The sequence below is a fragment of the Drosophila mojavensis genome, unplaced genomic scaffold (genome assembly GCF_018153725.1).
Source record: "Drosophila mojavensis isolate 15081-1352.22 unplaced genomic scaffold, ASM1815372v1 contig_80, whole genome shotgun sequence".
Classification (NCBI taxonomy): Eukaryota; Metazoa; Arthropoda; class Insecta; order Diptera; family Drosophilidae; genus Drosophila; species Drosophila mojavensis.
This window is the reverse complement of record NW_025318906.1, coordinates 11,701,830-11,728,711: the sequence shown is the minus strand read 5'-3', so window position 1 is coordinate 11,728,711 and position 26,882 is coordinate 11,701,830. Positions and strand designations below refer to the sequence as shown.

Sequence of the window (26,882 nt, the reverse complement as noted above, 5' to 3'; positions counted from 1 at the left end):
AAAGTGGCGCCAACATTCGCCGCTCCTAACGCCATGAAAGCGGATGCTAAAATAGAACTTGAACTCGATCTCAATAAAGCGATGAATCAGAAGTCAGAAATCACCTAATATAGTATACTGTATACCCATTCGATTTATTGGAAACAAAGTGCCTCTTTCTCGGGACTTGGCATTATAAAGTAGCTTTATAACCAATGGAATCGATGAATCAGTCTGTTGTTTACTACGCACACTCTGCTTACACCTTCTCAATATATGTAGTCTCTGTGTGATCTATCGATCTATCGTGACGCACCCTAATGCTGGCTGCATTGTCATGCAACGAACTGGCAGATTGTCATGCCGAATGCGGTGCTTGACCTAACAATGTTAAAACAGACAGCCAATTAAAAAATTGTCACACAGACTGATAACGCGCCACACACACACATACATACTATATATATAAAGAACACATTGCTATAATATACTCTATATATATGTATATGTTAATTTCTGCAATTGATAAGATTCACAGCGCACCTCGCAGAACAAAAGTCGAAACGGAACCTCATTTAAGCTGGAAATAACGTTGTTCGGTTGTCTGTTGCTGTTGTTCCCATTGCTGCTGATTAGCTGCAATTTGTCACCGGATTGCTGTTGACAAGGACAATGCACATGTATTATATATATATAGAGAGAGAGAGAGAGCGAACTATATATATAAATGCATATATGCTATTATATGCACGTATGCGTATGCTATGCAGCTGTGTTTATAAAACTCTTTGTATGCTGCTTAAGTGTGCTCATTGTGTGGGGTGTATTGCGCCGAGGACAAAGCTTGCGACAGGCAAATTTATTGTACAATATTCACAGTTACATAAACAAATGTGACCTATTTTATAGAGCATATAATATTATTAAATAATGTTTTTAATTCACTTCAGATTTTAACTATGAAATGATATGAAGTAACACACCATAGCATGGCATTATAATAGTAGTTAGATTGTTGCCCAATTCTATTAAAATATTGCGTATCAACCGAAATAGAACGCCATTGTGTTGTGCAAACAAATTATTGTAACGAGCTGAACTCTCGATATCAAAAGTCAAGCCAAAACTCTAAAGAAAACACTTAAAACTACGCACTTTTGGGGCGAGTATATTTACTTTGTGGCGCTCTTTGTACTGGGCCGAACTTAAGAACACACGAGTTGACATTGAAGTGGCAAAACCCCCAGCGGAACATGGCGATAGTTTCGAGACGAGAATCTTAACCAGAACTTCAGTGGGAACCTTGTACTTGGTGCTTATCGTGTGCACCCAAAAATAAAAAAATAAAAAAACCTTAATAATAAATGTGTATGGGAAATAATATTTGAAGTCGAGGTTGATGTGCGCTGGAGAACACTTGACACGGCCCGAGTCGAGCTTATAAATAGATACAGAGCTGGCAGCTGGGTAAAAATTAGCGAGTTGCTGCTGCTGCTGCTGCTGCCGCTGTTGTTGTTGTTGTTGTTGTCTTTTTTAATTTAAGACAAGTTACTATATAAACGCTTTGATTTAATTGACCGCCCAGCGGCCAATTGCATGACGACGCGTCGCGCGAATCGTGCCAATTAAATGGTAGGAGCAAGGGAGCAGCGGACATGGGCAGGGGCAGGGGTCACTGATTATGGGGTTTCGGTTTCGGTTACACAGTTTGCAACTGAGCTGAGGGGTAGTAGGAGGAATTCTAATGCCGTCTAGCTGGCGTCAGCCTGGCGTCAAGCTGGCAATTAAGGTAAGCGTCTCGCGGCCTGTCCCTTTAAAGGCGGCCCGGTAAAGGGGCGCAACAAATTGCCTTCCGAGCTGAAACAAAAGAAAAGGGTTCACGCCGAGCACGCAGACCTCTGTCTAGACCAGGTCTAACGATGTGCGGTAGGTAGCCGTTGAGGTGGTTAACATAGTAGCGAGTGCCTTGGCTGCTTGGCTGCTTGGCTGCTTCCTTGCTTGGATGGTTGGTTGGTGCGTGCGGAGGCTTATCGAAGAATTCCACTTAAAAACTTGGCCATTAGCGGCTGGCCAACTGGCTGCAACTGTTGCTGCCAATTACGTTGGCTTTTAGCCTGGTTTTTGGGCCTGGCATGTCGCCGCCTTTAATTCAATTAACTTCGGATCTCAGCACTAAAACAAAACACACAGACAAACACACACACACACAACAAAAGAGGCACAAGATCAGTCAGTAAGCCAGAGGGACAGGGCACAGATAATAAACAAATGGCGCCAACAACAGCGACAGCAGCAACAACAACAGCTTTGGCAAATCATGCAAATTGTACAACAACAACAACAACAACAACAACAGCAGCAGAAGCAGCAGCAGCAATAAAAGCAACAACATCTACAAGACTCAACTTCGGTATCGGGCTAACAGCGCGCCCGATCGACAAAGTTGGCTCTGCTTGGCAACGTTGGCAACTAATTTCAATAGATTTGCATATTGAAGTCAGTTCGCCAACAACAATGCGAGACGGCCAAAAAGACGCACATTTGTCAACAGTTGAGCAGTTGTTGTTGCGGGTCTGAGGGCATGGCCGAAGGCAGCTCGAGGGCCACAAACGGGCAATGTGATTGGGCACAATTGAATGCGGCGACAAGCGGCGCTTACAACTACGGCAAATGAAGACAGCAACGTGGACGTTGACGTTGATGGTTATCCAAGCAATAGCAACAGCAACAGCAATAACAGCAACAGCAACAACAACAACGACTATAACAAAGGCCACTGTGAACAACATTTATACCCACAGTGGCGAGCCTATAAAAGTTGCTCCTCTGCCTGCCCCACACGACTGCATTTCGAGATTAAAAGTGACACAGCAAAACAAAGGGAACACTGCAGCAACAACAGCAACAACTGAGCCTATTAGCCTGTGCAACAACAACTGCTGAGAACCTGTCTTTTGTCTTCATGTCAGGCACTTAAGGCCCTAACCCTAGCTCCATGCGCATAACAGACAGCACTCGCTATTGCAAACTGTGCCACACACTCAGTCAAGCCACACACACTCACACACAAACGGACAACATGGCTTGAAATTTCGGCCAACATGTGCCAAATTCAATTGAAGTTTTCATAAGTGAGTACTTGGACACATTTAAGATATCGCCTTATGCAATCATCAAACACTCAATCACTGCAAATGAAACCACATTTTCTTCAAACTTTAGATTTGAGCGGCTCACGGCTTAAGCACCAGCGAATTCGGACAAAAAACTGTGCTTGAGTATTAGCGAAATGAATATGAGTTTCAGATTAACTTTGATTATTCAAATTTTTGTTTAATTGCTAAACGATTTTGGGCAAAAAATGTTGTTCAAATTATGAAGACAAAAATTAAGCAATATACTTTAAATATTTTTTTGGCATGCACATTTTTCTCAAGGTCTAAAAATATTTGTTGTCAATTTGCAGAAAATATAAAATTAAAATAATATATAAAAACTATAAAAATTCGGTTCACTTTATAAAAATGTAGAGAAATTTTTGTATAGCTCTTGCTGTCAATGAAAATTTGTTAATAAATTAAATACTGTGTAAAAAAAATTATTTACCCATTATAAAATATATTTACCCATAAAAAAAAATTCAAACAGATTTTGCACTCTAGAAAATTTGTTTAAAAATGATTAATTAATTGGAGAAATGCTAACCGGAAATTGATATAGATGTATTTATAGAAATGTGTCATATTTGAAGTCAGCAAAGCTAAGTCTGGGCTTCAGCTTGCTAACACCCATGTGAAGATTTATTTACATGCACACAGACACACATGCAGTTATCTGAGGCTTAACTGATTGATCACAGAATAATCTAAAGAGAGTTTCCATTGGCGTTTCCTGTTTTGGGCAGACTGGCAATTGCCAATTGGCAATTGGCAACTGGTAACTGACAATTGGCAATTGGCAATCGGCGATACATGAACTTTTACTTAGTCATGGCTATGCGAGCTGCACAATTGTCGCAATCTGGTCCAGCTTTGCCATATTTGTATGCCAAATTTGAATATTGCAAAAAGCCCACACACAGCTACAGCCACACACAAACACACTCACACACACACAGTTGCAATGAGCGAGAGCATTTGTATCCATGTGTATGCATATTTAAGCAACTCATGTGGTTAATTCGAAATGCTGCTGAGCATTTGAGGAGGCATTGTTGAAATTTGAGTATTATTAGCAATTTTACCGCAAATTCTATAAATAGAACAGCACAATTAATTGATACACAGACAGAGCGAGTGTATGAAGTCGTCTGTAGTTTTTCATATTTATAGAGCGGCCCGGTTCGGGGCGGATCAGCCAGCTGACAATATTCATTTATGCGGAAGCCCGGCAAATGCCTCGCCAAACTCAAAGTTATAGAGTTATTTATTTTTGTTTTGTTTCTTTTTGAAGAGGGGTGCCACAGCTGGCACAACATTCCACACACACACACACACAACAGTTGACAAAAATATCTTGAAAAACGAACAAAGATAACAAAAAATAAATAAATATATATATATATTTCTTATGGAAAAAATTAGTTTTCAAATAATTTTTGTATGTATTGTGCAATTATTTTTGGGCGAAAGTTAATCAAAATAACATATAAATATAAAATTGTTATTTTCGAAACCGGATTTATTGATTGGAAGATGAGCCCCGTCCACAGGCTGTAAACAATTTTAGATAGACAGAGAGGGATAGAGTGGGAGAGAGGGAGAAAGAGAGAAAAAGAAGAAGAAGAAGAAAGCAAGCCAAAAAACAACAACAAATTAGACGATATACGGGAATTCCAGCGTGTGACGCGATAAACCCGAAATTTTGCCGTTGTTGTATTTGTTACTGTGATTTTTGTTTAGTATTTGATACTCTCTCAAAGGGGGCCTTATAGTGCTGTTATGAAATGTGAAATGTGGAGAAATGTTTGTAATATATATTGTTAAATGTATATTTGATATCAGCCAAGTCAACTCTGATAATACTTGCAGATAATTATATATAACGACTGGAATATGCAGTATATAGTTCATTATACGCCCTCTCTTCAAAAGAGCATCTCTTCTTCGGTGTGTTGTGGCTGCTTGTTCATTCTTGTTTTATATATTTTTTATAGACTTTGCGAGCCGCTTCTGGCACATTTGTTTAATGACAATGCACAAAAGCAACAGCTCTTTAAATTATGCACAAAAATGCCAACTGATCGAATAGAAAAATTGTCTATAAACAATTTACTAGCAAAGTGTATATATGGTATTTCGCATGTTATAAAATACAAAAATATAAAGAAACATGTTTTTGCTGTACCCTGTAAATGGAGAAGATCACTTGAGAGGGTAGGAAATAATCGGGAAAATTAATATTGAAGAACAGCATGAAATTGCAAAGAAAAGGAATATGATCAGTATTTATAAATAAAATAAATACACTAACAAATTGACTGTTTTTAATATTTTAATATTAGATAAACTTTAAGTAACCCGCTGAACTATATCTTAAAATGATCATCACGCACATTTCTAACAGTTGCTCAGTAGTACAGGGTATCTGTCAGTTAGGCACTGTCCACTAGGTCAAGCTCGCTTCATAATTGTTGTTGTTGTCCATCTGCTGTCTTCGTTTTAACGGCCTCTCTGCGCGCGTGTGTGTAAGTGTTTGGGGCATATGACGTCGACATTTATAGTATGTAGATATTATTCAACAATCAAAATGGTTTTCACAGTCAAATTTATTGATTAACACGCAAATGCGAATTGTTTGCATATTTTCGTTTTGTGTTCCAAAAGACAAACAACATCAAGACATACAAGTCGACAGATACATAGACAGAGAGACATAGCTACACGGATGGATCGATCGAATGGAGCCTCAGGAACGGGCGTGTTCTATGTTTTGTTTTGTTTTGTTTGGTTTGCTCTTTTCATCCATCTCGCTCTGCATAGCTCCATCTCGCTTATTATCTCTGAAATTGGATATGCCATTAAAATGTTTCTCATAAGTATGCTAAGCGTGGAGTATAGAAATTCCATTGACATGATTCAGTTGCTTAGCGCACACTTCCGTTTTCAAAAGCATCGAGTTCAAAGTGCACTCAACTTCCATTTCCCACCCGCTGCCTCTCCGCCACCTCCCCCCACTCAACTCAGCCGAGGTATGCAGACCACGCTGATAGTTCGTTGCCAGAGTCTTTCGTTTCGTTTTTACTCTGTGCTTCTCTCTCAGTTCGCTCGTCTCGTGGTCTCGTGTTTAGCTCCGTGTGTAGACGACTCCACACACAGATCCGTATCGCTTAATGTGTCTGTTAATTCACGTTGATGTGCTCATATATCTTTTGTGCTACGATTTCATGTTCGGACCTCGACATGCCAGCAATAGGCAGTGGGGGTTGTCATGTATTGTAGCAGATAGCAGACCGAGAGCCAGACAAGTGACCGGCTCTGTGACAACCACACGACCGGAGACCACTTTGAGGCTCCATGTGAAAACGTGTTGCAGTTGTTATAGCAATTGTTGTTGTTGTTGTTGTTGTTATTGTTGTTTTTGCTGCAACTGCAACTGCATCTCGCAGCTCGCAGCTCGAGGGCAGTTTGCTCAACGTGACGTTGAACCTGCCACCGAGTTTGTCTACTTTTTTACTTATCTCTTCTTTTGTTGTTGTTGTTGTTGTATATTTGAGTATCATCATCATAATAGTCAACATCATCATCGGCATGGACGTGTTAATTGTGTGTATTACAATAACTGAAATCTGTTAACTGAATCATGTGTGCGCTCCAAATTTCCTAGAATAAATAACCTTATTATGATCTAAAATTTAGCTCAAAAATCAATTTTCTATTTAGTTCTGCTTATATAAGAATGCCTTTAGATGTAGAGTTGCTCATGTATTTCTTTTATATTATTGTTTTATGAATACTTCAATAGATGATTCAATTCAATTTAATAATAATCAACTTCAAGCGTGCTCAATTGAGAGCTTGATAAGTAGTTAATTAATATAATGAATGCTCTCTCTTTGCAGGTAAACATTTAGTACTTGGATAATTTATATCTTCTATTTAGCTTCAATGTAAATTCCCAGTTTCGTTCAGCTTTATGCAGCCATAAAGTTTGTTTACGCTCAGTGGCCAAATGGTCAGCAATTTAATTTGATGTCAAGAAAAGTTAGCCATGCTTGGCATGGTGAGAGCGATGTATGTAAGTATGGAGTATTTGTGCTTCTTGTAAATAAGCATTTATCTTGGCTCGTTACTGTAGTAGCAATTGCTGTTAGTCAAGCTTGATTAAGATTACTAATACGCCGCGTGGTGCCTTGTGTGCAGCGCATGTTGTCTTGTTATTTACTGGCTGCCATTGCAGCAGCGCGCCAGACAAAATGGCGGCAACTGACGCAAATACACACACACACACACACACACAGGCACGGACTGCATGTTGTGTGTGCCATTTAACTTGACAAGCTCATTTGTTGCAGCGACAACAACAACAACGAAGAGCAAACTCATGTGCGTTGCAAACAAGAACATTTGTTTACAATATTTATTCAATTATTTATTTACTAACCCATTCTCAGTGCCCGAGCCGACAATGTCAGCCACATTTGGCATTCAATAACAGAAAGCTAAATAATACTCAATATATGCAAACAATTTTAATTATATATGCGCTTTAATTTTCAATTTTAATTATTATTTTGCGAGCATTTTAGCTGTTTGGAGTCGCTGATATTGTGAGCGTAAAACGTAAGAAACTCAAATATGGAATCTCTTGCAATTGAAGAAATGTAAGATTTAGAAATAGTTATGAGTATGTATATATCCAAGAGCTTCTATCTCTTCTCTTTCTTCTAAAAAATATTAGTGATCTCCATAACATTACGCCTGTCTGGAATCAAAGTGAGCAGACACACGACAGAGTTGCTGACAAAATTAGTTCTAGGTGGGGTTAAGGTAAGGATGAAGGGTTATTTACAGGCATATTCTTACGGAACTAGCTCCCACTATAACATTTTTATCTGCCATGCTCACAGATTTATGACAACAACATATGCTGGGCATCTACGAGCTGAACATTCTCCATAAGTCACCCCTTTGCAAAGATCTTTCAAATATAAATCACTGGAAATGCTGGAAATGTCTCTTGGGAAACTCTCGAAGCAATTCGCTTTCGCTTGCTGGGGCTGCCATTAGTGGGGCTAACAAATTATAATGATGAGACAATGATCAGATTATCAGATGCTGACGGACTGTAAAAATGTCTTAAACTTAGGCTCGTTTGCTGACATTGTTGTTGTTGGTGTTGTTGTAGTTGTAGTTGTTGTTGAGGCTTTTAGTTGTTTCATTGGCAACTGTCGCGTTATTTATATGTAAATGTATTAATGGGCATTTATGTATTTCTTATGCAAAATTGATGAAACTTATAAAACTAAAACATCAAAATGGAAGTAAAATTTGTGATAATCAGATGTTAATATCAAATATGCTGTCGTTGCTGCTGCTGCTGCTGCTGGTGCTGCTGCTGATGTTACTGCCGGCTCCAGCCATAAACATACTAAATTATGTATCTATGTGCGCATCAGTATGCCCTATAAAAATATATATTTATATACAGATCTGCATATATATGGAGACAAATTTGATACATATTTTGGCCATATATTTTGTATATCTGAATGTATTGAACTGTCACATGCTGACCACTGAAGCAATTGACCAACACTGAGTTACTCATTGATTAAGGAACAAATAATAATTCTTCTATATATAGGAAAATTATATTTTTACTCATCTAGGCTCGAATTAGAGTTGTCAAGTGATTCAATGTGGATTCGAATTCCATGTTAACCATATGTTGCACTAATCTGAGCAACTTCTGCATTCAAGTAGAATTATTCTATCAAAGTTATAAAGCCTTGCATAAAGCCATGAAGTTGACGCAAATCAAGTACTTTCTTTTAGCTTCTGCTTCGAACTTGATTAAATGCCATAATTACTTGGTTAGCTACAATAACAATCAAGTAATTAATAAGTAATTAATTATGCATAAAAAGTGCTCACAGCTAATTAAGCATGAAAGGCTTTATCAAGCCCAGGCTGCGCACAAACTACTCTATTACGTGGGCATAGCCTAGCGTCGCAAAGTTTTTTAGATAAAAGTGCACCCATACAAGTATATTACACTCACACACACACGCATACACTCATAGGCTTCATGTCTATTGCGTTAAATGCAGCACGCCGCACAGTCTGCCACAAAATTACTTTTCTCGGGCTATTTATAGGCTTATCTAAAGCGATGGCGGAATTTTCATTGGCTTGTGCTATTGTTTTTGTAAATATTAATTAGTTTGTGTTTTGGATTGCAACAATCAAAACAACAACAACAGCAACGAGAATACAATAAAAAGGGGGAATGCAAACAAATTGGTTCAGTTTTGCGTGTCATGGCGAAATTATCACCAGAATGCCGTGTGTGCTAAGTGTGTGTGTGTGCGTGTGTGTGTTTGTGTGGGAGTGTAACTGTACGTGTAAGAGCATGTATGCTGTACATGACGCAGACAGCGTCTGAGTGGGGGCATGGTGAAATTGCAGTGCAGACACAGACGCTGCCGCCGCCGCCGCCGCCGTCGTCGTCGTCGTCGTCGATAACCTGCGTGGATGACGCATGGCGGCTGTGCTGTGCGTATGTGTGCTTAGTTGAGGCATATAGACATATGGCGACAAAGCTGACGTCATTAGGCTGTTGTCGGCTGCGAGCTACCCCCAAAATGTGCGGCCGCTGCTGGGGGGACGAGCAAGTGGTGGCAACTGCCACTTGGCCCAGTTGCCTCAAACACTTGGCGGCTACAAACTAACAACTAACAGCTACAAGCTAGCAATTACAGTAAACTGCTTGAAGGCAATAGTCAGCAGAGTTGGCAGTCAACAGCTCCAGCTAACAGCTAGCAGCCAACAGCCAACAGCCATCAGGCAATGGCCCGCAGCTACCAGCTGTGCAGCGATCCACAACAGCAGCCACGTTCACGTCCACGTTCGCATCCCACGCAGTCAATTAAGAGCGCGCCTTTGGCTATTGGGTTACACACTTCGGCTTGCGCCTGGCCGTTGCCCGTCAGTCAGTCAGTCAGTCTGTCCAGTCAGCCAGCTAGCCAGCCATTCATTGGGCCATTCATTTGGGATTTTTGTAGTCAGCATTTAAAATTATTTATTAGAAGCAACAGCTCCACCCGCCGACCCCGACGTGCTGCAGCGAGCTTGTCGAGCCGGGGCGTATCAAATGTTGTGCTACGTTTTGCACTGTTTTTGTTTTTATTTGTATGACTGCTGCTGTTGTTGTTGTTGTTGTTGTTGTTGCTGCTGCTGCTGTTTAGCTGAGGAGCTCTGTTGGCTTTGGCTTTGGCTCTTGTCTTTGGGTTTTGCCAGTCAAACGAGCCAAGCCGGCCCAGGCGAACGCGTTTCGCTGTCTGGCGCTTGCCGCTTGGCGACAGCAATTTACCTTTAAGCGAATGCAAAAGTATGCGTAAAAAAAGTAGTCAACAACAACAGCAGCACCAGCAACAGTAACAGCAACAACAACAGCAACAACACAATTACCCCAAGAGAGCGACTGGCCGAGTCTATAAATAAGCCAAAAGCTAAAAGAAGCGCCATAAATCATAGGAAGACACACGAGTGCCGAGTTATTATGCGATCATATTTTAATTGCCGGATTATTATTATGCTGAGGACCCGGCTCTGCGATACAGCGAGACGCGTACCTGGCCGACACATACAGCGACAGGCGATCCCAGTCCCAGACCCAGTCCCAGTCCCAGTTTCATTCCGAATCCGAGTCCGAGTTCCAACTCGTCTGAGCAGCGACTGCAAACTAGACCAAAGCAAACAAAACACCTGCAGACCGCCTGTCTCTGATCATGTCTATGCTGGGACAGGTGCGTGCACCGAAAAAAAGCCGCAACAAAACAACAACAAAAACATGAATGTATGATAAAACATGAATTGGTCAGCAGTCGAATACCCTGCAATTTGGATGAAAAGCTTAGGGAATGGACTGCTGAAACAACTAATGCTTATTCGTATGTAGTAATACCTATACTAGTCTGTATAGTTGGGATACAGTTTTAAGGATTAGAGTTCTGTGCAGGTATAAGATAAGCATAAGCCAAATTAATACGAACCCAATGCAACGCTTAAGCTAATATTCAATAATAGATAAATCTCGTATTATATATGAAGGCATTTAGGAATGCTCTGGGAAATTTTATAAAATAAATATTTATACAAATATACACAAATATATGCGAACTTTCCTATATAGCTCGGCTTAGTCCTTCAGATTCATATCTTTATATTAAAATTCAATATTTATTCAGTCAATTTAACTCATAGATTTTCTGCCTTTACTCGCCCTAAATACTTATTAGCCGTATTTCGACAAATTGCAAATACTCCTTTCATTGTTAGAGTGCTGAGATCTGAAATGCAGTTGCAGTTGCAGTTGCAATGTTGCGCCTGCAACTGAGCAAACGAGTTGGGTTGTTGTGTGAGTGTGCGTGTGTGTTGGCTAAACAGGTATGGTTGCATTTTTACCATAAAGCGAACAGCAACTACAACTACAACTACAACTACAACAACATGAGCAACAATAAAAAGCAACACCTAGGCCCAGAGAGCCTGTCCAATTGTCGTTGTCGTCTAAGCTCGGCTGACTGTCATCCAACTCTGCCTACTGTCCAGCCAGCCAATGTGGCCTCCATATATACACCTATATATATATATATATATTTATAAAGAGTGTCTGTTCTGGCCAGATATGCCAGCAAATGTCTGCATTCATATTTACTCCATAAGCCATGTTAAACCCCCGCAGGCCACAGTATCCAGTACCCAGTACCCAGTGCCTGATGTCGAGCTCTCAGTTCCCAGTCGCCAATCCACATACCAAGTCCCATCCCTCACTCTGCCCAGTTTTGAGATATTACTGGTAACTGCGTACGCAGTTATTACCAACATTTCTTTCAGTTTTTTTTATTGCATTTGTTTGTCTTGATGTCATTTTCTTCTCTCTGTAATTCTCTGGTACTTTGTTGTCTTTAATGAATGCATTGTAATTCCTCAAGTTTTAGTGCAACATTTTAATAAAACTCGCGAGCAGCCGGAAATTGTTATCGTATGTTTTTTTCTCTCATATTTTCTTGCTATTAAATAAGTAACATTTATTGAGTAGTGTTGGCCAAGCCATTGTAATTGCATTTGAAACGTGATCTTTGCTCATTAATGAGAGATATAGTTGTAGATAGTAAGTAGATGTGTACACATATGTGGGGCATGCTAAATTTGACACATCGTTACTAATGAGATAAACAATATGATTCATAGGCTGGCTACTCATACAATACAATGGGACTGTGATTGAGCTATAGCGATGAATACGTTGTAATTGTGAAATTCAAATGACAGATACCATCTATTAGCGAGGTATTTAGTCGGTTTGCGCAATAGCTAGTACTAGCTAGTACACTAGTTGTGTTGAATTATGACTCGGTTGCTATCAAATTCCATGCGTAATAAAGTGACTCTACAAACATCAATTATCAATTCGATTACAGTTGGAACTTTGCACCATTGAACGAATTGTGTGAATTTTTAAGATACACACTAGCCAAATTATACGAATCATTTGAAAATGAATCAATTCCAAGATCTGTGCTGAAGATAAAAGGAATTCGCTCTAAGATCTGTGTTGGCCCATAAATTATTTTAATATTAAACGCTGAATCAGCATGAAATGAAGAAGCTGAGGCACATGCTATACGCTCTCTCTCTCTAAGGTCTCTAAGGCCCGTTTTCAATGTCTTTATATACTCAATTCGCTGCTAAGTAATCGTGGAAAATTAGGAAATTCCCACAGATGATTTGAAATTTTTCAAATAACATTTAGTTCCGGCAAATCTTTAATTCAACACTATATATTTAATTTTCTAGAATAGAATTATTAGATTAGGTGCTTAAGGTGGCTGATTTAAAGGTTTTTAATGTATGCTTCGATGATTTTTAATAATAATATATATAATAATACATATTTAACTACGTATTTCTACTAATTTGTCTTTATATCTGTCTCGCTCATTTTGAGTAATTCCGTATCTGCCTTTGTAGTCTCCTTCATTCGTTTGATTGTTGATTGTGACACACTAAACTATTAAACATTATCTATCACCGTTAAATGAATGAATAAGAGCGCCATATAAGGGCACATATTGAAAGCTTATGGTTTATATGTATTACTAATGCGTCTTTTGCACAAATTACGATTTTCATTCATAAATTCAAATTTACTTCTATATTAAAGCTTTCAGCTTAACTTTTTCCTGCTATAAATCTTCACTTTAGTGTCATTTAGAAACGATTTCAACGTTACGCTTAACTGGCTGCAAATGTGACAATTTCAACAGACCCAAGACGACAAACAAATACAAGCTCAACTGTAAATTTCCGCTTTGTAAATTAGGTGTACAAATTGCTATGCAGATTTGTTAATTGCTTTGAGTAGGTAAAAGGCAAACATATGTTTGAGTGTTTGAATAATAATAAGAGTGCTTGCTGCTTTGATTCCAGCTCGATTCACTCATTTCACAATTGTGACTACACGACGTACATTCATAAAATTCTACAACTGTGCGCAGAGTGGGGGCTAGATGGGGATAGGACGGCGACATTCAGAGATAGGCTGTACGTGAGAGACACCAGAACAAGTGTTCAGAGAAACAGTGTCTCTCTCTCTCTCTTTCTCTTTCTCTCTCTCTATTACGCTCCCGCTTTGTCTGTCTCTGCGTCTCTCGTAAAATGTGATAATAGTATTCAAACAATTAAACAATTTTCGCAAAATGTTGAAACAAGTAAAGAGGCGACGGCAGCGGGCAGGGCAGCTGGGCGGGGCAGGGTGCACGCGGCGGGCAGATAGCAAAACGTTTATATGTTCTCATTATAATAAAACAAAATCGCGCTCTACACGTACTTATTGTCAGGCAATAACAACAACAGCGCAACAATAACAATAACAACAGCAAGGCATCAAAAAACAAAAAAAAAAAAAGATTAATTACAAAAGAAAAGTAAAGAGGTAAAGTTTACCCGTAGAATCGACTTCCAGCTGGCGGCGGGAGGCAATCGACTTGACTTTCAGTACAATTGCAGGAACGTAGACGAGGTGGCGGCGGCGTTGGCGACGGCGACGGCGATGACGGAGATGGAGACGGGCTGAAATTGGCGGCGGCGCAGGCAGAATCGAAAATTAATTATGCTTGACATGTTGCCGGACCGAGGAGCAGCAGCAACAGCAGCCGGAGCAGCAGCGGGCGGTGGTGTCGGAGGATGCGATGGTGGTGCTGCTGCTGGAGGCGGAGTCGTCGTTGTCTACTAGCTGTTGCTCTTTTTGTGTTATTGTTGTCGATATGAATCGCATTTTTCAATTGCTTTGTGCGGCTGCTCAACGGCTCAACTGCTCCACACGCCTGTCCGTCGTCTGTCCACCAGCGACTGACTGCTTGGCTTCTATTTCAATTTCAATTTCAATTTCTGTTGCCTCGGTCGCACTTTAAATAACAAATTTTCGCAAATTTTCTGTTTACGGTCAATAATTAATAGCCAAGACGCCACGTGCCACACACACACTTCAAAAGAGACACCTGCACAGGCTCAAAAGTCAGTTCCGGAGGATGTTTAAATACAAATTACGCATACGCCACGTTGTGCCGCAGCTGAACTTGCGTTGAGCTGAGCTGCGCTGCGCTTGGCTTAGCTGCGCGCGCGCTAGTTAATTTATTGTCTATTACTTGCTTGTATTTGTTTATTGTTTATGCCTTAACTCAAATGCAAATGCGAATGCAATTTATGTAAAACGCAACGCTGGGCGCAGCGGCTGCAATTGCCAATTGCGCGCCAATTTGTTCTTGTGTTTATTTTGTTTAGCTTGAGGCTTGTTTGAAGCGTATTTCAAAACAACAAATTTCGCTCACTAAATGTTGCACATTTCAGATTTGTAATACATTTATTTTGGTATTAATTTTGTTTCTGTTTTTTTATATTATATTTAATAATATTATAATATACACACATTGAAAACACGCGATAACAAAGCTTGGCTCAAGCTGTTGCAAGGCAGCGCGGGGGGTAGACTTCTCTCGTCTCTCTTTGTCTGTCTTTATTTCTCTCAATATTTGTATGATATTTATTCTGTTTTGTTTTCTATTTTCTTTATCTGATAATTCAATTGGATTTCATATAAATTTTCCTTTCATCAAATGATCGATGTGCGACGCAGGCGAGCGCGCGTAATTTTTCAACAACACGGGAAAAACTTTTCCTGGCTGCGCAGGCAGTTTTCTTAGCTCAGCTGCAAACGGCTTCGGCGCTTTTCTTTCCGCTATTCTCTGACCGTTCGCCGGCGCTGTTAAACGAGAACTGAATGCACGAATCGCAGGCGAACCACGAACGACTAACGACTGCGGCGAGAGCAGAGCAACGACAAGAGTTCGAAAACAAAACGAAACGAGTCGTGCACGAGTCGTGCGCCTTCTTCTTGTTATTGTTGCTGTTGCTGTTGCTATTGTTGTTGTTATTGTTGTTGTTGTTGTTAACAGCAACAGTCGCTGCGGATTGGTTTTTCTTCGGTTTTAGGGGGCTCGAATCTTTAACTAGCGCCAGGCAATTGGCTTGAGGTCAAGTTGAACTATAGATGCCATAGAAACAGCATGTATTAGCCATAATGTGATGCCAATTTAGCGCTAAGTTTTAGGATTAATTACTATTTTTTACTAAGTAATATTTTGATGTAGATAAAAATTGTCATAGCAAATATACTAAATAATGTGTAAAAAATTATATATACAAAAAATATAAATAATATAATAATCCACTCTTTGTCCTCTAATAATATATTTGTTGTACTTAACTTTTTTGAGATTGTTTTCAAATCAAACCTCGAATTCGGCTCTTAAGAGTGACTTTCTACACTGGCCTGAAATGCTCCGCCGTGAACTACTTTTATAGAATTTTTGTGTGATTTAATATATATTATTTACAATTATTACATTATGCATTTAATATATATTATTTACAACATGAAACACTTCAATGTTATTTACTTTAAAGAACGTTTAATATTACCTCTAGCTAGTTAGTTATAAATGCTAAATCGATGCCTTATTTTCAGCTCAGCCATGTATTAGCTCCACTTAGGGTACCTTTCAATAATATAATATCTTAGCTTCAATGGAATTTCTGTTCTTTTGGTTATTTCAGCCATTCGATGTTGCTTGTATTTGTTTTCCTTTTTCGGTAGGTGTTCAAAGTCCGCTGCGTTGATTTGGTGCTGCTCGAATTGCCTGCTTGCTTGATATATTTTGTTGGTGCTGCAATCAGCAATTGGAATATGATTTCCAGCATTCCAACAAAGTGCACAACAATGTGAAATGAACACCTTGTTAAACAGGTGCTCTGTGGCACACAGGTGAATGGCTCATTTGACAGCCCTCGCATATGCCTGCCTGCCCGCCTGCCCGCCGTCCGCCGGAACGCCCTCCTCAAACAATGCTGGCTAATAATGTTATCTCTATTCTCAATTTCAGACGCTTCCCAGAATTCTGCGCTGCAAATTAGAGTTTGTCAACTGGCATTTTAATATGCCTCGAACATTGTTCTGTTTGCTCTGATATTGCAATTGTCGAAGGAAATACCATTCGGAATACCTAACCCAATAATCACGAGCAGCGGCGGCATCACTTTTATTTTATGAATGGAATGCAAAGTATGCAAGGCCAATTGAAGTTTACCTATCTATAAAGATATCATTATGATCCATTAGGTAAGTTCTAATAGCGTCAGTTCAGAAACTCGGGGAACCCAGGGGAATTGTTTGCAAATGAAAAAAAAATAAATCGCACAAGTTTACCAGGAAATTAAACAGATTTCTGCTTGTGTAGAATTTAATATAAATTATGGTAAAATTTTGTATCAGAAAGCATAAAGTAAGAATATATTGAAACATGTTTGAAGTGTAATAGGTAATAAACTTTGTTGGTTTTAATCTATGCGAATATAAGTCTTAAGAAATGAGTCAATATAGTTCATTTGCAGGCAATAAAATCGAAATTCGTTTACTTTGAGTGTGAATGAATATTGTGTGGAAATGAAATGAAAGCTATATAATCAGGCAGATCAACAGCTAAGACCTGGCTTCCAATTGTCTTATAAATATTTCAAGTAAGTCATATTTAAACCCACTTGACTAAAAAAAAAGAAGAAGAAGAAATGTCTACAACATTTCCACATTAAAGTGACCCAAACAAATTGCAAATGTCATTTACAAGGCATAGACATTTGGAATAATGCATTAACTAAATGCAACAGCACATGCATTACAACAACAGCAACTGCAACATGAACATGAACAGCAGCAGCAGCAGCAGCAACAAACAGCTGCATTTTACAGTTAAATACAGCAACTAGCACTTAGCCGCACTTGTTCAAAAGCCACAAATCTTTTATGGCATTTGTTTCAAATGCGATAATAACACTTAAGTTGGTAAATTGTTGGCTTAAACGCAAATTAAAGACAACTTTTGACTAGATAGAGCTGAGCAGGCGTTGAAGGCGCGCAGTGCGGGCATATGGGGGCGGAGGTAGTCAGGTGTTTTATCTGTTTTTTTTTTCCTTCTTTTTGCCAGGTATAATTTATACTTAGCCAAACGCCAAATCAAATTGGTAAGCATTTGACATTTATGCTCTGAGCTGCGAGCTGTGAGCTGAGAGCTGTGAGCTGTGAGCTGAAGCTGGAGCTGAGGAAAAGCACATTCAATGTAATCAAATGCCATGGAAAATGCAGTCACCAGGCAGGTGGGCGGAGGAGGGGGCAGCAGGAGATGATTTATGCACTCATTGTATAAGATTAGCTAGACATAGGCATAGACCCGGCCAGGCTAGAGCTAAGCAAGGAAAAACTTTGCGCAGTTATCACGAATGCTGTTGTTAGCCTCAACAGTTGCCAGTTGCCGCGTCGCCGCATAGCCGCATCGCCACGCTGCGAATCGAAGTTGGTTTCGGTTTTCGTTTTCCCAGGCGCACATTTTGTCACAAGAGGCTGCCATTATTTATGAGAACTTGCAACCAGCTAACAATTTGCAAATGCCGCTGCCTCGCATGCATGCAACCACAGCCCCTCCCCAGCCCCAGCTCTCAGCTCTTAGCGCTCGGCTCACAGCTAACAGGCCGCAGCTGTGGCATCATGTGGCAGACCCTGACGCAGTCTATGATTTACTTTGTAAATTCAATAATTGCGCTTCATTAAATTACTTATATTTGTATAGAGTTAACTGTTATTGTAAACAACTTTAAAAGCAATTTGGCATAAACGTCATTGCCAGCAGCAGCCGCAGCAGCTGGGGCTTGGGGTCTGGAGGGAAAGCGTTTCGACCCACAATTTTCCACGCCACTTGAGCGTAATTAGCCGTTGAGCTTCTAAGCGCTATGCAAATAGCACAAGCAGCGCAATGCCAGCAGCCTCTCTGCCTTCCACCTTAGCCACGCCTACCTACGTCCATGTGGAGCTCAACTCTCCAATCTTTTTCCTGCAGCTCTGGCGTCTATATATAAAACAGTTTTCGATTCTATTTTGATAACTGCAAATATTTGCAATTAGCCATTATTTGCCGTACTTTACGTAGTATCTGCTGTGTGTGTGTGTGTGTGCTGAGCAATTTGTGCTTTCTGCTTGCGCTTTGCATTTTTAACTGTTTTATAGCGTCACCTGAGCTGTGGCCTAATCCCAAGCAAAATAGATACGGAGCATCCACTAAACTTTAAACTCAGAGTTCTCAGTTCGAACTGCGTTGCTCTTTGGGCATTTTCCATGAGCTGGAAGCCTCGTGCGTTGTAGACAAGAAAAAAGAGGCAGGTGTAGAATAGGAGGGCTTTGGGAGATATGCACGACTCGGAAATACCTTAAGAACAGCCTCCGACTTTAGTTTTGAATCATCTTATTACACAAATTATATATCATCTTATTATTTAAGTATGATTAATTTTTAACAAGAAAATATATTATTAAGGTATATGAGTTTGTATTAGTTGGCACTGCTAGTTTTTGAGCTCTAAGGAAATCCATGTTGCTGGATCTCGATTTACCTGTATAGTAACTAAAGTTGTTGTTGGCAATATGATAAATGATAAATTATTTTAAATATACTTTAAATGACAAACCTAACTATAAATAGATCAAGCGAGGTGTGAAAATATGACAGGACTTTTTTTTCATTTGCTTGATACAGATAAGATTGCAAACGGAGCAAAAGAGAAAGTCAAACATGACTTAAACGCCTCAGCTTGTCAGCCTACTCGAAAGTTGTCAACCTATTCGACTATGACATGCATAATTCATATACATACAAAATATGATACCCTGTTAAGCAGTTTGCTATTACAGGGTATCCATAGAAGAAAGCCACAAACAAGCTGCTCAAATTTCTAATGGCCATCGGCAAAGTTCATTTGCCTGCAGTTGAGCAGTTGAAGCAGCTTGGCCAGAAGTAAGCGATACCATTATTGGGATTGGGACGGCACTTGACACAACACAAAGGCAACCACTAGCTGGCTGGCTGGCTGACTGGCTGGCTGGCTGGCTAGCTACTCCTATTCCTATTCATTCAGTTCAACTGCTAGCTAAGTAGCGCCAACTGCGACTGCCGACTGCCTGTCAGACGGAGATCAAAGCGTCGCGTTGTTTACACAGGCGGCAAAAGTCGCATGCTGTAATTACATAGATGTGTGTGCGACGACAACAACAGCAGCATCGGCAGCAATAACAGCAACAACAACTATAAAGTCAGCTAGAGCAGCAACAACAAGGACAACACATTATATGAAAAGTCTTGCAACGGGCTGTCAGCTTGGCTAATTGAAACTGGACACACGCTGAGACGCAGACAGCTGCGGCTGGAGGCAAACATAATGGCATTGGGAGAAAGCAGACTGAGCGGGGAGTGCGGGCGTGTGGGCGTGGTGGCGTGGCTGGGTAAACAACAATATAACTACCAATGTACACAAGCAAACATATAAGTCAGCCAGCCACAGCGCGTATGAGCAATATGCTACAGTTGGAGATTCACTGACTCGCAAACTGTTTGCTGTGCATGTTTTGCATGTGACGCGATGCGCTTTATTTATTGCCTTTTGACTTTCATCGCGAAGTTGCGAATCTGCCTTTAATTGAGTGCCTAATTAAAAGGCATTGAATTACACGCGACCCCAAACATTGGCCATGGCAATTAAATCGAACAAGCGACGCATTTCCAGCCTTGTTTTTGTTGTTTTCTTCATTTCGTGCCGTTGTCGATGCAATGCTGCTGATTATTTCGGAAATGCCAATCAGATGAAAGGCCCACAGAACGTACAAAGCATACAGCATACTGCAAACAGCAAACAGCAAACAGCATGCGCAATCGAAATCGCAGCTCGAACTTGCAATACGCGATTCGTATTACCCCCTTTACGGGACCCCTATCTTGAGCTGCGCCGTCGCCGTCATCTGCGTTGATTACCGTCTGCATGGAGTCTGCGTCAGCGTGTCGACCAACTCAATCCCGATCCAGCTCTGACTGAACTCGGCAAATATTCAAGTCGCAAACAAGATTTCAAGTACAACTACAAGTAGGCCCAATTATCTACTGAGCGCAACTCCTAGCTGCAGCGTCATCTGAAGCTTAAATTCTTCGTTCATTTTGGCAACAATTCGTTTGGATTTATATACATTTGTGTTGTTTACATTAGCTAACTTATATATAACAAATCTTTGAGCTAACAATCTAAATTTATAACTACAATTAGTAATAGGTTTCAACAGTCGTTGCTTAGTACATAGTCAGATCTTCAGCAATATCCACTTGATTTACGGCTGCATGCAAGAGAGCTGATTGCAGTACCGGTACGTTGTGTTATCGCTCCTTACAATGCTGATGCCCGCTCCATAGTAAGCTGAAACAGAATTGAATAATTAAATTAAGTTACAAGCAAAATTATAATCTGTATACATACGTATGACGTAGGCCGATCCATCAGCAGGCCCAACCACCTGTAGCGCTATCAAAATGATATCTATCAATTGACCAAGAAACATGCCGCCCAGAGTGCATAATTTGAGCAGCCCAATGCCCGGGTAGCCCAAGTAGAAACGATCCACACCGAACATGCCCAGGAACACAGAGAGTAGCAATGTCGTGTCCAAGTGATATCCGTTGCTGCAAGCAATAATGGAAAGACAGAACTGTAGCCGGCGTACACAGGGCATTGACCCCACTTACGTCCACTTGCAGGGCATCTCCCGTGTAAACGTTGAGTTGCCCGTTTCGGTGCAATTGATTTCGGGGGCAGCTATGCACCAGACACGCGCTCGATTTTGTTTTGTGCAGCCACGTAGCTGTTGAGTCTTTGGATCGATGTGATTCTTGGCGGGATCGGGGCACATAAATTGCCCCATCAGCAGCTCGTTGCAGTCCACAGTTACGGGTTCTGTTTGTGACACATAGCTGAGCAGTAGCAGCAGCAACGCTACGTACCACAACATTTTCTGATTCTATTATAACAGTGTATAAACTTTGCTATGATTATTTTCCAAATTATGCTGAGACATTTGCAAGAACTTTGTTTTGTTTTGTTTGTGTGTCTTCTTCTTGTACTCTTACATTGTGGTGGTCCGCCGATAACAACATAGTGCTGTAAAATTAAACACTAAATGTCTGCACAAACATGCAACAGATGGCGCTAATTCAAAAGGCGCGAATATCAATTTTAAAATTTAATACTTGAAGTTTATTGAAACAGGCCCGCCTGTTTATTAAAAACATATTTCTTGCAATTCAACAGCACGCGAACTTTTTTGGCCTGCTCAGATTTAAGTTGCTCTAGCGTGGCACTCGAGATTCCATCCCTGAATACAATGCACACCTTCGAAGTCTGTCCAAATGTGCGTTCGATGTGACCCGCCTCGCCCGTGGACAACTCCACGCGCTTGCCCACATACATGTCGCGGTTGGCTTCCTTCTTGAAGAGATTATGTACAATGATTTCGTTCGAGTTGACAACGCGCTGTACGCTGCCCTCCTTCTGCTTTCTTTTGAATACGCGCAGCTGAGGGAGCACTTCGGTCTGGTAGTTGACACAATGCGTCTGCCAGGCGATGCGACCCCAAAAGGCAAGTCGACAGCTGTTGCTGTGCACATCCATATCCAGCTTAGAGGCAATCAGCGTAGTGCCCACGGTAGTCAGCACTGGCGTCTCGAACTGCAGCAGCGCAAAGAGGCCATCGGCAGACGTTGCCTCCGCCGGGAGCAACTCCTCTACATACGCATATTCTCTGCTGCAGTCAAATTCTGGGCAAGCAACATCGTTTTCATCCCGGAATAGCGTCAGGTTGGCCATAACCGTGTCATGGCCCACGCTGATGTGCAGCTTGCCTCTGGAGCGGATTGCCTGCTTGTAGTACCGTATGGGCTGAACCTTTACACAAACCGCATAAACGGGACGCAGATACCCTGGCTGAGCGATGATGCCACGCTCCATGAGCTTGGCATTGAACTGGGTAACGCAGAGGCCAATTCGATCGCCAGTACTGGCTTTATCCACCGGCTGGCGGAATCTCTGAATGGATTTCACTTTACGCTTTTCGCCCAGCAGCGGTAGCTCCACTGTGTCATTGATGGCCACTTGGCCCTGCAGTAGGGTGCCCGTGCAGACGGTGCCCTGGCCCTTTATGGCGAAACAGTGGTCGACATACATGAGTAGCGGTGCATCTGTATTCCGCTGCGGCACATGGTAAGCAGCACGTAGACCTGATTTCAACTCCTCAATATGTGTGCCTTCCAAGGCGGAAACGGCAAAGATGCCCACTTGGTCGCCATATCTGGTGTCCGAGAGAGTCTTTCTTAACCTATTTTTAAGCTTCTCCAGCTTGGAGGCGCGATGTTCTGCTGGCAGTGCGTCGATCTTGTTGATGACCACTATCAGTTTCTTCTCCAGCAGTTCACCAATGACTAGGCATTCTGCCGTCTGCGTCTGCATTCCCTTCTGTGCGTCCACCACAAGCAGCATCAGATCAATGATTTGGGCACCTGTAAGCTACACCTCATGAGCTAATTTTCTACTTGCGTCCTCCCAGACTCACCTCCAATGATGGTACGTATGAGCGACGCATGTCCTGGACAATCTACGAACGTCAATTGCAGCTGCGGTCCATCGGGCTGATCCAATACGAGAGCACTGAACCCCAAGTCGAGTGTTATGCCACGCTCCACGGATTGCGGGTTCTTATCAAACGCCGCTGTGCTGGAGATAGAGCTCAAGGCACGTGCCAAAGTAGTTTTGCCGCTATCCACATGGCCCAACAGACCGACATTGAAATTTGTTGTCATTGTTTACAAATAATAAGGGCGCACACACGTCATAATTTACACGTGCGCATCATCGGTAAACTATCGATAAATGCTTAGTTACAAGAACAGACAACAGGTGGCGCCTATAGTAATTCGGTTAATAATACAGTTTTTCTCTTTCAATGTTCTTCAATGTATGTATGCAACTTTTTACGCAGAGATCGAGTCAAACGCCATTAGAAATTTGCTCAGCTCATTCTAACAATGAGTATAAGGTTTTCGCGAGCTCCAATGCAAGTTCGTAGATGAGTTTTAATAGGCAACAAGTGTCAGCAGCAGATTTGTAAATTCGAAACGTTACATTTAAAGTGAGTTCAATTCGCCGCGTTTAGTTGTAATCAACATCTGCTGCAGAGCGGTCGGAATTTGAGCGAAAAAAAAGTGGGAGTTGCAAAATGTTTTCAAAAAATATCATACCCAAAACGGTTAACCCCGATCTGAAGAAGGAGCGCGAGGGAGCTAATTTTAGCAGCGAAGAGTTTGCAGCTTGGTGGGCGGGCGGAAAAGAGAAACTCGAATTTAATAGAAGTGTTCGTAAGTTAAAAATATTTAGTTACATGAATAGCATATATAAGAATAGTTTATTTCAGCTCGAATGCTTGTAAATCTAAATAGAATTTAATTTTTAGGACAAGTCTCTTAAAGAAATTAAAGTAAGTTTCGTCAAAGGAACTCTCCAAATGAGATTTAGTTTTGTATCCTCAAAAAAACTCCAAGAGCTTCAAGTTTTTAACGCTTAGACACAGCTAATATCTCGTAAAATTATATTCAAATCAATTTTGCATGCTCGCAGCCTTTAACTTTAAATAATTCAAATGCGTAGAAGTTCAAAAAGTTCATTTTGAAGCGTTCTTTAATCTTAAATAAGCATATAATATATAATATTATTATTCTTTTTCATAAATTTAACATATTTTGTTGATATTCTTTTCTCCATTTACAGGCGAGTATATGTACAAGGATTTCGACTACAATGAGAACCAACAGCTTTATTACAAGTCGCATGAGGATATGTGCGAATTCGCCGTAAAATCCAGCATAGATGTGGCGAAAAAGCTACGGCAGCTACAAGCGCGACGAAATCCTGGGGGCAATGAATATTGGCCGTAAGTAAATATTTACTTAGATAAATTTATTTTATAACCTACTATTTGGAATGCATCAGCACTCTCTTTGACGAGCCAGAGCTATGGAATCTACATCGGGCTGGTAATCCCTTCAGCGTGATGTACATGGTCGTGGTGGATGCTCTAAAAACTCAATGCACCCCGGAACAGTACAAAGAGTTTGGTGTGCGGGTGGAACGCTTTGAGGTAACCGCTACCTATGCCCAGACGGAGCTGGGACACAGCAGTCATTTACGAGGTCTAGAGACACGCGCCGACTTTGATCGGATAACGGATCAGTTTGTGTTGAATACGCCCTCCATATCAGCATACAAATGGTGGCCAGGGGGATGTGAGTTGTGAATACTTGAATTATGAGCTCTTAATCGGTATTTCTATACTTCCCAGTGGGTCAATGCTCTAACCATGCAATAGTCATGGCACAACTATACATTGATGGACAACTTAAGGGACTACACATGTTCTACGTGCAGTTGCGAGAGGAAGGCACGCATGAACCGCGGCCAGGCGTACACATTGGCGAGCTGGGCAAGAAGATGGGTTTCCTGGGCGTCAATAATGGTTTCCTCGGTATGAAGAACGTTCGCATTCCACGCACTCGGATGCTCATGCGCCATGCCCATGTGCATCGAGATGGCACCTACGTGAAGAGTCCTGTGGAAGCCCTCACCTACTTTGCAATGCTTTCCACGCGATGCATCGTGGCTCGCAATTCGGCTGTTGCGCTGGCCTGTGCAGCCACCATTGCCACGCGATTTTCGGCTGTGCGTCGCCAATCTCCCATTGATACCAGGTGTTACACTCCCTACTTAATCATAAATAGCATAATAGCCGAAGTAATTCCCATTTTTCAGTTTACCCGAGCCGCAGATCTTGGATCATGTCACTCAACAGCTGAAGGTCTTTCCCGAGATAGCCACAAGCTTGGCCTATGGCTTAGCCTACAATTACCTCAGGGAGTTGTTCAACGCGACTTCCAGGGACATTAATCAGGGCAACTATAATCGTCTGCCCGAGCTGCACTCCCTTTCGTGTGCCTTGAAGGTTATGAGCACAAGTGACTCCGCCGCGGGCATTGAACGACTGCGTCTGGCCTGCGGTGGACTTGGATACCTTGCCTCTGCCAATTTATGCAATATTTATGTAAATACAGTTGCTGCCTGCACCTACGAGGGAGAGAACACTGTACTTCTCCTCCAGGTTGGTCGCTTTCTCATGAAGTCGTGGCGTGCAGCTCAGAGTGGAGCTACACTTGCGGTCACTGCCAGCTACTTGGCTGAGGTGCACCAGAATCCCGAGTTTGGGCTGTGGTCAGGCAGTTGGGATAATTTGGTGAAGGCAATGCAGTTTGCTGCTGCTAAGTGAGTTGACCCTAATCTTAAATTCTCATGCAGCCTGTAATTTACTTTAAATTCTGTAGTAAAACTCGTCTGGCCTTTAAGAGTCTGTCAAATCGGATCGATAATGGAGAATCGGAGCGGATGGCCTCTACCCACACAGGCATTGAGCTCACCCAGGCAGCTCAGGTACTATATGACCCAATTTGTATATCTTCAATATATATTCATATATTTCCTAGTTACATGCTCGCGCCTTTGTGGTGCACAACTTCCTCGCTGAGGTAACTGGACCAAAGTCCAAGGCTCGCTCGCCTGCCTTGAATCGAGTGCTGGAGGATCTGCTGGAGCTATACCTCGTGAATATTACATTGAACAATATGAGTGATATACTGCGTGTGGTCCACTTGACCGATGAAGATCTGAACAAGCTGCAGGCTCGTCTGGAGGCAGCGCTTGCCAAATTGCGACCCAATGCAGTAGCCATTGTAGATGGATTCGACTTTGGTGATGCGCAGTTGAACTCAACTCTGGGATTTCATGATGGCAACATACTCGAGCGAGTCTTCGATGCGGCCTTGAAGGCTCCCATGAACCGGAAGTCGGTGCCGAAAAGCTTTCACGATCATTTGGGCCCGTTTATGAAATCGAACATTTGAAACGAACATTTAATGTACTGAGGGCATATTGTATGGATTGGTGATCTTATGTTAATTTTATATTTCAATTTACATTATTAATTTTTTATAACATTTTTATTAATTTAATTTAATTGCATGGTTCGTGCGAGTTATTTTGAATCAAACGTAAATAAAACTCAGCTAAAATTTATTTACCACAGATGGCGGCAGTGTGCCACACAAAAGCACTCTCAACCTACCTCAATGCAGAAAATAACACGCATATACGCATTTATGTATG

At 41.3% G+C, this 26,882-nt stretch overlaps 4 protein-coding genes across 5 annotated transcripts in view; 1 reads left to right on the top strand and 3 right to left on the bottom strand.

The window, feature by feature from the left end:
* Positions 1-15,488, bottom strand: part of LOC6579541 (BMP-binding endothelial regulator protein) — a 31,397-nt gene extending 15,909 nt beyond the window's left edge. The window contains exon 1 of the mRNA XM_002005399.4: positions 14,151-15,488. The gene's annotated coding sequence lies outside the window, so the exon portion shown is untranslated. The remainder of the gene's footprint in view (positions 1-14,150) is intronic.
* Positions 15,489-20,785: 5,297 nt separating this feature from the next.
* On the bottom strand, positions 20,786-21,757 carry LOC6579540 (TM2 domain-containing protein CG10795). The gene is made up of 3 exons (XM_002005398.4): positions 21,371-21,757; positions 21,105-21,307; positions 20,786-21,044 (listed from the first exon to the last, which is right to left on the bottom strand). Exons 1-3 carry the CDS (start codon positions 21,631-21,633, stop codon positions 20,959-20,961), a joined length of 552 nt encoding a protein of 183 aa, XP_002005434.1. The 5' UTR covers positions 21,634-21,757; the 3' UTR covers positions 20,786-20,958.
* Positions 21,758-21,851: 94 nt separating this feature from the next.
* On the bottom strand, positions 21,852-23,509 carry LOC6579539 (selenocysteine-specific elongation factor). 2 transcript variants are annotated; one of them, XM_002005397.4, is made up of 2 exons: positions 23,230-23,509; positions 21,852-23,176 (listed from the first exon to the last, which is right to left on the bottom strand). In XM_002005397.4, the coding sequence occupies exons 1-2, from the start codon at positions 23,474-23,476 to the stop codon at positions 21,879-21,881; spliced, it is 1,545 nt and encodes a 514-aa protein (XP_002005433.1). In that variant the 5' UTR covers positions 23,477-23,509; the 3' UTR covers positions 21,852-21,878. The 2 variants fall into 2 exon arrangements, with proteins under 2 accessions (XP_002005433.1, XP_015019240.1); XM_015163754.3 differs by having other exon boundaries at positions 21,852-23,183; positions 23,230-23,348.
* Positions 23,510-23,830: 321 nt separating this feature from the next.
* On the top strand, positions 23,831-26,781 carry LOC6579538 (probable peroxisomal acyl-coenzyme A oxidase 1). The gene is made up of 7 exons (XM_002005396.4): positions 23,831-24,031; positions 24,441-24,603; positions 24,663-24,955; positions 25,012-25,417; positions 25,479-25,985; positions 26,045-26,150; positions 26,204-26,781. Exons 1-7 carry the CDS (start codon positions 23,893-23,895, stop codon positions 26,618-26,620), a joined length of 2,031 nt encoding a protein of 676 aa, XP_002005432.2. The 5' UTR covers positions 23,831-23,892; the 3' UTR covers positions 26,621-26,781.
* The last annotated feature ends 101 nt before the right edge of the window (positions 26,782-26,882 follow it).

Bases quoted from the DNA above. Each gene is read 5' to 3' on its own strand.
- LOC6579539 (XM_002005397.4), bottom strand. From the start codon at position 23,476: ATGACAACAAATTTCAATGTCGGTCTGTTGGGCCATGTGGATAGCGGC. The intron at 23,177-23,229 runs GTGAGTCTGGGA...TGTAGCTTACAG, and splicing joins CATACGTACCATCATTGGAG to GTGCCCAAATCATTGATCTG.
- LOC6579538 (XM_002005396.4), top strand. From the start codon at position 23,893: ATGTTTTCAAAAAATATCATACCCAAAACGGTTAACCCCGATCTGAAG. The intron at 25,986-26,044 runs GTGAGTTGACCC...TAAATTCTGTAG, and splicing joins ATGCAGTTTGCTGCTGCTAA to TAAAACTCGTCTGGCCTTTA. The intron at 26,151-26,203 runs GTACTATATGAC...TATATTTCCTAG, and splicing joins AGCTCACCCAGGCAGCTCAG to TTACATGCTCGCGCCTTTGT.
- LOC6579540 (XM_002005398.4), bottom strand. From the start codon at position 21,633: ATGTTGTGGTACGTAGCGTTGCTGCTGCTACTGCTCAGCTATGTGTCA. The intron at 21,308-21,370 runs GTAAGTGGGGTC...TATTGCTTGCAG, and splicing joins GAGATGCCCTGCAAGTGGAC to CAACGGATATCACTTGGACA. The intron at 21,045-21,104 runs GTATGTATACAG...ATTCTGTTTCAG, and splicing joins TGGATCGGCCTACGTCATAC to CTTACTATGGAGCGGGCATC.